The following is a 14,565-nucleotide window of genomic DNA, read 5'->3' on the forward strand; positions in this document are numbered from 1 at the left end:
ATACTTTGCATCCTACTTGTGAGTCTTGGCACTGGAAGAGGTGATTTTTCTCCTGCGACTGTGTTTTTATAGACTTCATAATTTTTTGGCCAGCAGGAACAGTTTGTGCTGCTTGCTTCTGAGTCTCTGCAGAAGCTATTGTGCTTCCTTAAATGTAGTTCAGTTCTGGTTTTTCCCTACCAAATTGCATCAGGTTTTCAAATCACTATGGATATTAACAACAGGTCAAGCACTAATGCAAAAAAAAAATGCTGGCACTTTTACTTTTTTATCATCAAATCAACAGTGAAAAGCTGGAAAGTTAGATAGGTGGACATTTTCCACAGATGCTTACATGCGAGTCTGTCTAAAGTTTCCTCTGAATGTTGGGCAAGTAGTCATCTTTGAATATTCAGCTTTGTAATGTGCTCCTTCCATCGTCATCTTTGCAGATTTTTTTGCAGAGAAATGAAGAAATAGCACAAAAAGAATTGTCTGAAGCAGCTGCTTTGCTCAGGCACTGAAACGTGTAATCGTGCCCTTAGATATTAACACAAATACACATAATAACATAGGTTCAGAAAAAAGGAAGAGAATGTAGTGCTTTTATCTACACAGCTTAACCTACTGATTTTCAAGGCGTGATCTGGCCCAAAAAAGAAAACAGCGAAAGAAGAGTCAACATCATAAGAAAAAATACTTATTTTTTTAAACAAGTAAAAACAAAAAAAATACTACTATCCCAACCCCTTTATACAAGTAACTTTTGTTACACTGACCAGTATATTACCATTGGAAGTTAGTTTAAAATTCTGTATAATGATACAGGCCAATGACATTAAAAAAAAAAAAAAATTAAACTGTAGGATATGCAGCCAGTACTAGGAATCAGACTCAAGACTTAAATCTTAACAACTTAAAGCTAAAGCAAACCATTCTTCTTTTCTATTTCAAAAAATAGTCCATAATCATCTCTTATATCCCAGCAGAATATTTGTATTTTCACCTCTGAAATCAAAGAATTTCAGGATGCTACAAATGTGTCAGTAACACAAAAATAAGTCAATGTATCCACAGAGAAACTCCCTCTCTGCCTCCCAATCTGTTTATCAGCTATTACAGTATTACACACTGTTTGGTGTCTTTGCTTCATGTTCTGGTGTCTCCTGACCACAGGGTTACAACTTGTTTATCTCCACGTGCTGGTCCAGCCTCTTTGACAGTGAGGAGCAGCAGATGGGAAAGGAGAGGAAGCGCTACTGCCACATCCTGACTCTTACAGCCTGTCTAGTAACCTCAGGAATAAAGAAAAAACCCAAAACAGTGTAGATACATGGTAGCACAGTAACAGGAGCCAGTCCAGTGCAGATAGGATGTGGCCAGAATCCCTCACGCACTCGGCAAGATAACAATCAGAAGAGGTGACAACCATTTTCCCAGAAGACTGAAATCCATTCTGCTTCCTGCACTCCTGTCGAGCTTTGTATTATTCACATCAAGAATGATTTTTATGCCTTTGACTCATGCAGATAAAACAAGTCACTTAAATAGTCTTCAGAGGGGAAGAAGGAACAAACCACGAGCCGAAAAAAATCACATTTAGTAGGCGAGCATAATTTACAAAATGCTACTGTGCAGGGACTCACAGGGGAGCAAGGGAGAACTTGCTGCAGGCAGTCTGGGTTCATTTTAATGCACGAACCCAAACAACACTCCAGGACTTCTCACTTACAACTAACAGCACAAAGATGACTGAGAAGCCTGTGCTCCTTTCATTCTCTCACCCCTCTCTTCATACACATCTGGTGGATTGGGTTCAGATCCTTGGACAACTGGAGAGAGGAGCAGATAATTAATCAGCACCTGATGGCTACCTGGAAAAATCCCATCTTTACATTCTGTTCCAGGGTCCTCTGGCACAGCTTACAAAATCACCCGTAAAGCTATAACCAGGCCTCTCTGCTTGCTATCCCATATTTTTTCCTCCTTTCCTCAGCTGAAAGAGGATATTTTTATCTTTGCCTCTAGCTGCAAGGACTGTTTTCTCCATGACTTCTCCAATGAGCTCACTCAGGGTACCCCAGGAAATCCATTAAATGTCTGCTTTAGTAATCCATGCAGCATTTCATTCCCCTGTAGCATTCACTGTGGCAGTTCATTCCAAAGACTTCATAAAAGCAGAGCATATAAACTGAAAGAGCTTTTTAACAAATCAAGAAAAACAGGTAATAAAAAGAATCTGCCTGGAAGTTTGCTAACACATACTCTTGGAACAGAGAGGCAAAGAAAAGGCAAGAAGGAAGACAGAAATGGTCAAGAGGAACCTGAGGAAGGACAGGACAAAGAGGAATCACAGAATCTGAGAACAGCTGAAGTTGGAGGGGAACTCGAGATCATATAGTGCATCACCCTACTCAAAGCACAGTCAACTACAGCAGATTGCTCAGGACTGCGCCCAGTGCTCTTCTGAAAATCTCCAAGGATGGACACTCCACAACCCCTCCAGAAAACCTGTGCCAGTGTTCAGTCACTCTCACGCTGGAAAAGTTTTTCCCTACATATAAACGGAATTTACTGTATTTCAGTTTACACTCATTGTCTCTTGCACTTTCACAGGGAACTGCTAGGAAGAGTCTGTCTCTTCTTCAACCTGAACAGAGAGGAGTATGGCCATTCTAGAGGCAACCATCTGGCTTGGGATTTTTTGTTCCCTTTTCTAAGATCCACTCTATTCCAAACACTCAAGATTACCGTAATTATCCTGGTGAGAGTTGGCAGATAAAGATACAAACAGAAGCAATTCCTGAGAACGTAAGGACTCTTAAAATAATAGATTATTAGGATAATAGCCTGATTCAGTTGGGTATGTCTCTGTCCTGGTTTCAGCTGGGATAGAGTTAATTTTCTTCTTAGTAGTTGGTATAGTGCTGTGTTTTGGATTTAGGATGAGAGTAATGTTGATAACACACTGAGGTTTTAGTTGTGGCTAAGTAGTGTTTATAGTAAGTTAAGGACTTTTCAGCTTCCCATGGTCTGCCAGGTGCACAAGAAGCTGGGAAGGAGCACAGCCAGGACAGCTGACCCAGACTGGCCAAAGGGCTATTCCATACCATACGATGTCACGCTCAGCATATAAAGCTGGGGGAAGAAGAACGAAGGGAGGGACGTTTGGCCTGATGGCGTTTGTCTTCCCAAGTAACTATTACGCATGATGGAGCCCTGCTTTCCTGGGGATGGCTGAACACCTGCCTGCCAATGGGAAGTAGGGAATGAATTCCTTGTTTTGCTTTGCTCGCATACACGGCTTTTGCTTTACCGATTAAACTGTCTTTATCTCAACCCATGAGTTTTCTCACTTTTACTCTTCCGATTCTCTTCCCCATCCCACCACGGGGGAGTGAGCAAGAGCGAGCACCTGTGTGGTGCTTAGTTGCCATCTGGGGTTAAACCATGACAGTCTCCTAAGGAAAGATGGTACTTCTTGAAAATCAAGATTTTAAGAACAAGAAAAACTGCAAGTATGTTTCTTCCTAAACACCTCATACACTTTCAGTTATCCAAGCTGCTGTAAGAGAAGTTACAAGAATTTTCTCCCATATGAAAAGGCGCACTGGGAGTTTCCAAAGATAGCAGCCTCAGGCTGTGTCACCAGACATTAGGACAAGAAGGCAGTAGGACGACACCCGTGATTTTGTACCAAGTTCCCCAAGACTTACCAGAAAGTAGACTTCCTCAGAAAGTGTTGGAGTATGAGAGCACACCTTAAACATCAGCCCTCCCTTTGATCTGACACTTTGATACCCTTTCTGCCAAGAACTGCTGCAGAACATCTCTGTTTCTTTCTGCAAGTTCAACTGGAGTTGCTACTTTAGATCTACACAGCATTGCCACAGACAAGAAATAAAGGCCATGGAGCACTTTACACTGTTAGTTGTTAGAGAGATCAGTAGCTAAGATACATGAAGGCAACTCCCAAGTAAACATAGCTGATAATGAGCGTATTGGTAACTTCTGTGGCTGAGTTCATCTAGGAGAGGCAAGTGCATGTGGAAATTATCCATTGCATGCTATGGAGTAAGAGAATGCCCTAACCCCCAACAAAGTAAAGACAGGGATTTTTCATCAGAGAGGCATAAAGAAAAATCTTGTTCAAGACACTGGATCCCTGTCTATACTCTTTATTTAGAGGATGAAAGACCTTAAAACTCTTTTTCCTTCAGTAAGAGGCACACTGAACTGGGGAGTTTTCCAGAATGGGAAATGAAACTTACAGCCTCTGCTAAAATGCACTTGTGTCTCCTTCAAACTACAGAGTTGAATGAAAGCCCATGGAAGCAAAAGGCTAAAGGAGGGAAAAGCTCTGAAATTATATTGTATAGAAGGAGAACGTTCTCTGGAAAGCTTTTAAATGTTGCCCTTTGACTTCTTAACAACATAATTTTTCAAGTGTTCTAAAGAGCAATCCATTTTCAATTGACTCCTCCAGAAAACAGTATTTTGGGTTTGTTTGTTTTGCTCTTGTCATGTTATGTCAACATGACAGCCTGGCACCTGATGCTGACCTTAATGGATTCTTGATAGAGGAGCCAGCACTTCAACTTAAAACGCTGTCAATTGCTGCTTAAATGAAAATCAAAACAACAAATTTACAAAACCATGTCTTTTAGCTTATACAATATTTAACGGTGTTTCCTTTACCAATTTCTCCTGCTTTGCTGAGTAAGATAAACAATAGTTCTAAAGCTACGGATTTTGGAAAGATGCTTGGAGTCCTGCAGTTAAACACAGGGTTGTGCCTCTTCAGAACTAAAAGCATTAAAGATGTTTACTTAGAAACTAGAAAGCAGCTATTACTGTAGAAAAGCATTTCTCCTTACTCAGAAGTTAACATAATTTTTTACATTACCTAACACAGAATTTGTTCAATCCCAAATTGTCACTGCATTGGCAGGAGGCTCAAGCAGTTCTGATGAACACTGGAAGGTAGTAATAATGTGATTCTACCCAGCCAAGTTTGGTTTCATGAAAGGCTTTTCTTGAACCATGTACACACTTTTTTCTACTGCACAGCACTGAAATCGGATGAGACCTGAATGATGGCAAATTATATATCATGTGTTTGTTTCAACTGGGAGTCTTGCAACTTTCTCTGAAAAGACAGGGCGATGGACTAGATGGCCAATAGGGCTGATTCAGGATGGCAATTTCTCTGTCCTTATACTCTTCAAAATATTACAAAAATTATTTAGAATTTACAGGTTTATTTAGTGACAAGATTTAAATTGGATTATGAAGAGTCTCTGGAATCTTTATTTCAGCATTAAAACAATTTACAGGCTAGGCAACTTTAGGCAGTCTTGATGTGAATCAACACCAAGGAAGCAAACAATGATCAAAAACATTATGGCCTTTCTTCCAAGTAGGTAAATTTGTGCCCTTATAATTTAGAACTGTATTTGCATCGACTGCAAATCTTTTACTGCCTAATAACTTTGAAAAAAAGACACATCATACAAATTAAGGGTTTCTCTCCATTTCCAAGTTTTGAGTAGATCCTTGTCTAACATTTTATGCCAGTGCATTGTGAACAGTTGTAGGAAGTTTATACATAAGGAAACTCCAAGCTTCTCATTCTTGATACTGCTTATCCAGTCCTAGAATACTAAATCCTCAGTTTACAAATAAGAGAACAATACCAAAACAAGTTTCCTTACACTTCCAAAGTGCCATGTCAGCATGTTTCAAGCAGGTTAGGGAAAGTCATTTCTCCTATAGGCTCTAGAAACAGACCACACTCCTTGGGTTAGTCAACTTTAGCCAAGACAGACAACTGATACAGGCGAGTTTGGAACGTGTGAGTTAAACTGGAGATGTACCAAGCCCATCATGTATCAGGATAGCACACGGTCACAAACCAGAAATTACTTCAGTCCTTACTACATTAGTCTTAACTCAAACTGATGCCTACCAGTTGACCTCTACACCTCCCTGACAATTCTCAACAGCCCCTAGTTCCTCAGAAGTATTATCACAATAACCATGGAGAAAGTAGACTGCTTTAAGACAAGGTACATTTCCTAAATGAGATTCTGATCTGTCTGGACTTCACACAGGAGAGTTGTCCTCTCTAAACACCCCAACAGGATTCCTCCCATCCATACTTTTCTTAATCAACTTCAAACAAGCTCTCCAGTTAAAGCCTACCTGTCTACAGAAATCAGTCCCATTAAAATCTGTCTTTTGCCAGTACTTTTAAAAGTATGGCTTTGGAGGCTTCCCTGAGGGCCTTTTAGATTAAGGCTCACAATTCACATGAGAGTTAAGGTACAGAATTGTGAGCACTAGGTTTGAAATCTTTGTCTCAGCTTTGATCACCGCGGGCTCCCAAGGCAGGTAACATAGCCGTGAGGAAGTCAGCTGGCTTCTCTTCCACTCTGCCCGTCACCAGAGATGTCACCAAATTAGACTAGTTTAGCTGAATCCTTATAAAGTCCCAGCAGGCAAACTCACCCATGGTATAACTGGTATCCTAGGGATAAGCAGACAGAGATAGCCATAGCCATAGGCAAAGCATACACCTGATTGCTTCAAGTTTTGGCCTCAGGTTTGTATATATCCATGTGCACATGGGTGCGTGTGCAGATAAACAAGACAATCCAGTGAAAAACTGACAGAAAGAGGAGTAAAATTTTATTATTCTCCTGAATCCCAACATTTTCTATCAAACCACTAAAAAAATAGTGTATTCAAAGTTTATATTCTTTTAAACAGACCTGTAAAAAGTATAGTTTATAAGTTCCTCTTAACTCTGTGACAGAGTGGTGACTATGGTACACAGAACCACTGAACTACAAGAAAATGAAGCAACTGCACTCTAAAACCCACTGAAGTCAAGAGGAGATGTACATTTCAAACTTTCCTCTTTCCAGCTGGCAGAATCTCAGCATGAAAGAATTTCTCTAAGTTTTGTAATCAATAACTGCAATGGCAAAGGTAAATAATTTTTAAAATATTATATCATGCTAAATATCTGTGCTAGCATTTCTCTCTAGCACTCCTTTGATTTTACCCATTAACCTACACAGAGGTTCCCAAACAAGAAAGCTCTTGTTGCCTACTGTCTGTTTTCCACTAGAGTTTTTTATTACATTAATTGACAACGATAATTATCAATTTATAATGAGACATTGCAACTAAATCCAGACTAAAACCACAGTAGAAAAAAAAAAAAAAACACACCTTTCACAAAATAAAATGCAATCAAATATTATCAATTGTCTCACACAGCCAGGCCAACTTCCAGTGTTGCATAAAATCAAACAATAAGAAAGTGATATTGGGGGAGAGAGAGGGGGGTTGTCCAGATATTAAGGAATTAATAGCAGTAAGAACTGTACATTATGGACTACAGAGTAACAATAGTAAACAAATATCATGTTTCAGTAACATAAGTCTTCATTGTCATTTTCTTTTTCTTCCCCCTTTTCTTTTTACATTTTAATTTCAATGTACTTCTTATTTACCTACATAAGTTTTGATTGATAGCATACTTATCACAACTGGCTTACAGACTGCTCCATATATGAGTTCACAGAGGACACAACAGATCCATAAACTGATCATTCAGTCAGTTCAGTCTTGATAAGTATTAAAGGCTTCTGAATGTTTGTTAATGACAAATTAATTGTTTGTTAATCACACAGCTATTTTATGATTAAGTTTGATGCAAGCTAACAATGACAGTTTGTCTAAGGCAAAAACCCTCTGGGTTGAGCTATAACATTTCAAACACTAAAAACTACTTAGATACTTCGTATACTGTTGAAAATGAAGGATTTCACTGATGTCAATGGACTTACAATAGAACGAGTGATCTCACAATAAGTGAGATCAGAAATAAAACCCTGAGTGTTGCAGTGTTATACCAACCTACAAATATTTTTTACAATTACATTAGAGCGCTACTACGTATCAGTACGAAGAAATACTAATACTACTTCAAAAAACTATAGATAAGTGGACTGACAGTCTAATATTAATGACACAAAAGAATTATTTGATTTACCTGACTTTGCAATTCACTTTGTTGCTTCAGGCGAAGATTTTCTGGTGTATCAGCCACTGTAGTGAAGGACTGCTTTGGGTAATGTCTAGAAGAAGAAGCATAAAGCCGAACGGTAAATATTTACACATGCTAGAAAGTCAAATGCATCCCAGCACTCTTTCCTACAGGGTACAAAACTCTTTCATAGTTTACTGGGTTTATCTTGGAAGTATTTACTCTAAAAATACTGTTTCAGTCATGCCTTGCAGAAACAATATGAACGGGTTCCTGTAATGAGTGTAAATCCCACCCATACATCCTGCCCACTGACTGCGGAGACCAACCAGCCAAAAGTTGTTTCCAATAGAGTGAACAAAACTATGTTTAACTGCATTGTCTTGGTATAGTCATGTGCTGAATAAAGACTAAACTAAAATGCCTTAAAATAGAAGTGTTTTAAGGAAACTGAAAAGTTACATCAATGAGTACAGCTGGAGTACCATGGTATCTTAAATCCATTAGTGCAGAAACCAGAAGGATCAAGGCAGGTCCATTCCAGGTACAGAAAGGTCAAATGCTTTACTGGTAAATGTGTCAATACAGTGCTGTAATATCCAGTACCAAAGGCTGTAGTGGCTCGGAACTGCAATCTATTAGGCATCTCTTTTCATTTGAAATTTTACACCTTTACAATATGTTCCTACTATTTGCTTTGGCATTTTATAGACAACTTCAATAGTCAAATCCTACTTATTTTCAGAACCATGATTTATTCATTTTCATGGATTTATCCTGCAAGTTTACAGCCAAACAAAAAGCTCTACTATAGGAAAGACCACAAAAAGAGGGAAATAACAAAACTAAACAGGCTATCCCAAAATAGGTGTATTATTATGAGCCAGCAACACTATCAGGAAACTGATTCCTACTAATTACTTTCCAGCATCTTCAGTCTCAAATGAAAATATTTACCTTCCAACCATGTGAGGCACTCCTGCTTTCAGTTACCACTCACAGCTTCCCATGTCTGCCAGGTACCCCATTTGTGCCTCTAACATTTCAGAGGTACAAGATGACAGGCATAGCATTTTAGACACAACAACACTTGCAGCATAATTTCTACAGAGGGAGTAAGTGGTAAGTAAGCATCTGAAGACTGAGGCTACGCAGTATTAAACATTTCCGTGTTCAAACTCAAGGCTCTCTCTAGTGTGTTCTTTCAACAACTAGTTCAGTTGCTGTAACTCCTCATAAAATTTCTGTGCTCTGTAAAGATGATATATATTTTCATTAAAAACTGCATTTTGTTAGATTTTCTGTTTACAGGTTTTATTTCCATGAAGTGTATGTTTCAGTAAAAAATAGTTCATTTTTATCAAAAAAAAAAAAAAAGCATCCCCAAAAAATTAAGATCTGCATTTTTAGCCAAAAGCTGAATGTCTCCTGTTCAGAAATGTAAAAGTAATACTTGATGAGAAATGCTGCCTGAATTTCAGACAGTCCACTCTCTGCTATGGGCCTGCTCCCCCCAATCAGACATCTTGCATTGCCAGACATCTACGCAGCAGCACAATGGAGTAGACTGATGCATCAAGAGGCTGTGGAACATCCCCTCATTTATGGTGTCAGTACACAGGGCAAACAGAGGAGAAATATGGGACAACCTGGGGACTTCAGGTTCCCAAGGCCTTACTAATAACCGCACAGAACGAGCGAAGATGCCGCACCTCGATGGAGGGAAGTTTTTCCTGACAGCAATGTAAGAGCCATCCCAGGTTAGATACCAGCAGATGGAAGAATAATGCCACTGTAAGTTTAAAAGCTTACAGTGAAATACATTCCCACCCGTTATGTTAGCCACTTGTCTAGGATAGCTCATGTCACTGAAAACTAGAAAAAAATATTTCCAGGTATGACACCCTCCAGCCAATTCTTTCATAGTTACAGCCAAGTCTTCTTTAGTCCCACCTAAGCTGTAGCTTTGGCCACAGAAACCACTGGGAGTGTTGCATACACCTAAGGAGGCTGCTGCCTGTCTTACTCCCTTTTCAGACTAGGGGCTCCCCCACCCCCCTTACAGCCAGATGATGCCTGGCAGCTGAACAGCTTAGCCACAGCTCCAGCAACACACAGGGAGACAGAACTAGTAGAGGACATCAACTGGAACCAGCTCTTGCATGAAGCAGATGGCATCGGCACAATGTAATACCTTGGGACAGGCAGATAACTTCCAGAAGGGCTTCTTTCTTTTTCCTTATTTCACCTTTTCTATCTCACCCTTCCTTCTGTATAGAGGAAAAAGACAAATGCCAGACTGGCCACAAGCAGGGTGATAAGCCCTGTTTGGAAAGCAGCAATGGACAGATGGGGGTAAGGCAACAAGCCACCTCACAGCCAGGGCTTGCCGATATCCAAGGAAGATTGGAGCAATGAACAGTGCATAACACACACCTTAAAGAATAGCAGCCTTTCAGATAGCAGCCATGAGATATCCATGGATATCTCATGTAGATGACAGAATCCCTGCCCCTAAAAAAAAAAAAATCAACTGCCACACATGCAGTTCAAAAACTATGTTATGCACATGTTTAATACCAAAAGCATTCCCATAAGCTTTCATAGCACTGCTTTTCACCGTGGTTACATACCATGACCCTGGTACTATGATCACAGCAATCACCTGTACTCAACCCTTTGAACACGGAGAGCACAGAGTGGGAGCCAGCTCAGACAGGTTTTTTGGCCTAGTCCCCTTGTGAAACGTGTGGACAACACTGAGGCAGGTGTCACAGTCACAGCCCCGGGGACCCTGTCAGCGGCAGCAGCAGAGAACGTCTCCATAAACCCGGGCTCCCAAATTAAACCTCCTCTCTATTTTGAAGCATAGGAACATATACCTTGTCCCTATCATACACCAGCTTTTACTGTTGATCATTCGCAAAAGAAATGGCTTCTTCCATAATTAGTATTCAGAAGTTCATAGGTATTTCAACAGTCAGAGCAAACCACTTAAGAACCGATGTATCTAAGATCACTACTTATTTTAGAAGCAGTAGCTCCATACTTCAAGCGCAAAAGGTATGCTTAGCTTTGAACAAGCGGTGCTTTATTATGCTTGAAATCACTATGTAAACTGATTATATCAATGAAAAGTATTTACACTTGACCATGGAAGTAATACACATGACAGAAGTGAAACAATACACTTGACAGAAGTGAAAAAAACTGCTGAAATTTAAATCGGCCTTTAAACTGATCATATTAACCATTTATCACAATGTATTACAGTGATTAAAAAAAAGAATCATTTAGCAAAATTAAATTAGCAGAGCATTCTACTATGGGTTGTCATTTTAACTGCAGCTGATTTATGAAACCACCCACACGGTATATCAAACCAGAAAGACACGGTTTTAGATACATCCCTTCTAATTTATGGAAATTCTTGCCTCAAAACCATTAAAAAGACTAGTGTTAAATTTAAATCCTATCTTCAGCATTCACATTTGTTTTAAGGTTACTGATAGTATGCCTTCAGGATCATTAAAAATATCAGTATTTAAGATATTCAATTATCTAAAAACTCTCTAAGATGCATTATACCATTGGGTACTTTTGACTGAAATAGGCGGCTTGTTAAACCCAAGTGCTAAAATGATCAAATCTGCTTTTTAACTATCAGTTTAAGACTATACCACATTTTGTTACAATGTTCTGAATAAGGATGAGTAACTGGATGGCAACAGCCTTTAATTCAAAGGGCTCACAGTGCTATCAGGGTCCCTGGTAATCCATTGCTCGGTTTCCCTTTTGTCCGAGGTGATGTCTGAGAAAAAGCAAGGAATTGGTTAAAGAGGTTGATGTCATGTCAGCTATTTAATAGCAATGTCCAAAGGATTTTTTTTGTTTGTTTTAAGTCTTTGTTAGTAGTCTAAGTCTACTTAGCAATATGTCTTACTATGCTAATGCTATTAGGATTAATCCTGTATAAAGACCTATACAAGAAGCTCCAGAACAAATCAGGATACACAGTATGGTGTCTCTGCTGTGGGTTACTGTATTGCCTGCTTCAGCTGCACAGCTTGATTAATAAATTAAATCACAACTCAATCTCTGACTCTTTGTAAGGCAACTCCTTCACTTTTGATATCTAGAAACAATAACAGTAAAACCTCCAAGAACTCAGGAAAGTACCTGAAAGTTTGCTAGTTTTTCCAATGATTAAACACAGAAATTTTCCCAAGTGCTTGTTTAGTTGTAAGGTTTTCATCCACATTTCCACACGTTCAAACCAACAAAAGGAATAAAAATCATGTTCCAAGAGATAATGGGATGAAGATTCAGCTTTCGCCATTTTGAAAAAGGTCAGATTCAAAGCCTGATACAAATTCAAGCGTGTACTGAAATTAACTTGTTCATACCTCATTCTTGCTCATTCTGACTTATCCAACACTCAAGATATGACTAAGAGATTTTTTTGTCTCTGTGTGTGTATTTTCTAACTGTAACATTAACTCTTCCCAGTTACAGCATTACAATCCTTGTCAGAATTACTAGATTTCTGTCAGGTTATCTCTCCCCTAGAATACCTATTCAGTAAATTGCCCACAACATACAATTTGTGATATCTTTTAAGCAGAGAACAGCCACAAAATTATTTCCCTTCTCCTAAGCAGAAGGTCAGCTCCACCAAATCTTTTCATAATACTGATTACCATCACTGGCTGCCACATTACGCTGTATCTGTCCTATCCTAATTTTTGTTTGTAATAACTGTTCTTCTAATTAAAAGCAGCTCTAGAAGATAAGGAGGTTAAAAAGAAAAAAAAGAAAGACTACACAAGAATACACTTATTTACAGTTGTAGTAATATAGAGCGGAACAAAAAAATATGAAAATTAACAAATTAAAATTAAACCAATCTTATAAGAATTATGAAAAGCACATGGACTGCTTCTATAATTAGCACTTCAGTATAGTGTACAGAAGATTTTCAAACTGCAATTAAATAGTGGATAATGATGTAGCAGTTTGGATGCAACCCAAGCTCATAACAACTGATGGACAGGTAGGGAAGCTCCATCTCAGACCTGCAAGGGTGCAATCTGCTAATCGTGATCTGAGCCCACATCCACAAACAGCACTGAATTCAGCACAAAAACACGGAGGAGAAACACAGGAGATCTCCAATTAACTCTCTTACAAAAGACATGAGACAAAATAATTTGCTCAGGAAAAAGGAGACAAGTTATTAAGTTGTGCTCAGCCAGGGAGTGTTTAAACTGGCAGTTTACCACCAGATTTGAAGAGGCATGGGACTGCTTTCCACCCCTTACCTTGAAACCGTGCCATTCACAGAAACATGCAAAATGTGCGACAGCAGAGAAAGAAGCAGCGGGAGGGAAAGCTTGCCCACAGCTGACTTCTTGCTTTGAAATTCTTGCTCAGTTGCACTTTCTGCTCTGAAGCTCTAGGAGGGATTTTTCTGGGGTTTCTGTTTTGTTTTGAACTTTGTGTACAATATATCATATTTGCATGAGATTATAAAGGCATTTGGAGGAGGAATAATGTAACTAGTGGATAGTACAGCTTCGGTATGGCAGAACTCAGGTAATGAAGTGGACAAGGAAGATTTCACAATTCCCCACAAGCAACTCCGAAGATGGCATTCTCTTTGGCTACTGGTACCTACCCTGCTGTATGAAGAATAGATACTCTGGCTACAACTAGTTTGGTTTGGAAAATATTTTTCCATCTTTGTGCATCTGTGCTTCTTATTTGAAGTTAAAGAGAAAGTTGCTCCAGTATGCCAGCTAAATAAATATATGTTCCTGTTTACAAGAAAATTTCCCTCGAGAGATGAGTTTGTATTGGTTTGCAGGAGATTTAGCAAACAGTAAGATCCATGAAAAAAAATGTTATAAGCAAAGATATTCCACCTGCTTGTTGGGGTAAGCCATAAAATGCTTGCTCCTGGAACCAATGAAAGGCCACATATCACACTATCATACAACCAGACACGTTGCACATCATTGTGCTACCGGACTTGCACTTGATACCTGTCTACAGAGACCCATATCTGGGGCTCCCTTCAAAAGCTAAGTTTAGGGACCACATTAAATATTCCAGCCGTATCTGGCCCCAAGACACAGGTTATTGCCTTAGCATCCTCTGCTAGAGGCTGAAAAAATGAGCCATTTACTGAAAAACAGCAAAGCAGAAAATGCTGTTTACATTTCAGAGAAAAGAGAGTAAAAATTGAGTAGCCAGTGCTAATATCAAATTTCATTACTCTTACCATTTGAAATTCCATACAGAAATTCTATTGTATCAAAATAGTGGAGTGGTTATCTCTGCAACTGTATGTCATATGATTGAAGAACATCAGAAACCACAGAGAAGGGGACTACATACTAATCTTATAACCACTGGCAGAAGGGGCAGCTGTGGAAAACAGATCTAGATGGAAGATCTGGATGCTACAGTAGCTTATTTTAGAATTTAAAAAGCTAGTTTATTTTTTAAAAGAAGTAAAATCTTGT

General features: G+C 39.1%; 1 protein-coding gene across 2 annotated transcripts in view; it reads right to left on the reverse strand.

The window, feature by feature from the left end:
• NEBL (nebulette) overlaps positions 1 to 14,565 on the reverse strand; it is a 272,299-nt gene that overhangs the window by 183,780 nt on the left and 73,954 nt on the right. For both annotated transcript variants that reach the window (XM_087776491.1, XM_087776484.1), the window contains exon 3: positions 8,045 to 8,129. In XM_087776491.1, coding sequence (XP_087632617.1) covers positions 8,045 to 8,129 — 85 coding nt within the window. The remainder of the gene's footprint in view (positions 1 to 8,044; positions 8,130 to 14,565) is intronic.

The sequence above is a fragment of the Nipponia nippon genome, unplaced genomic scaffold, assembly GCF_047370975.1.
Source record: "Nipponia nippon isolate SJK-2023a ecotype South Korea unplaced genomic scaffold, ASM4737097v1 scaffold_1, whole genome shotgun sequence".
Lineage (NCBI taxonomy): Eukaryota > Metazoa > Chordata > Aves > Pelecaniformes > Threskiornithidae > Nipponia > Nipponia nippon.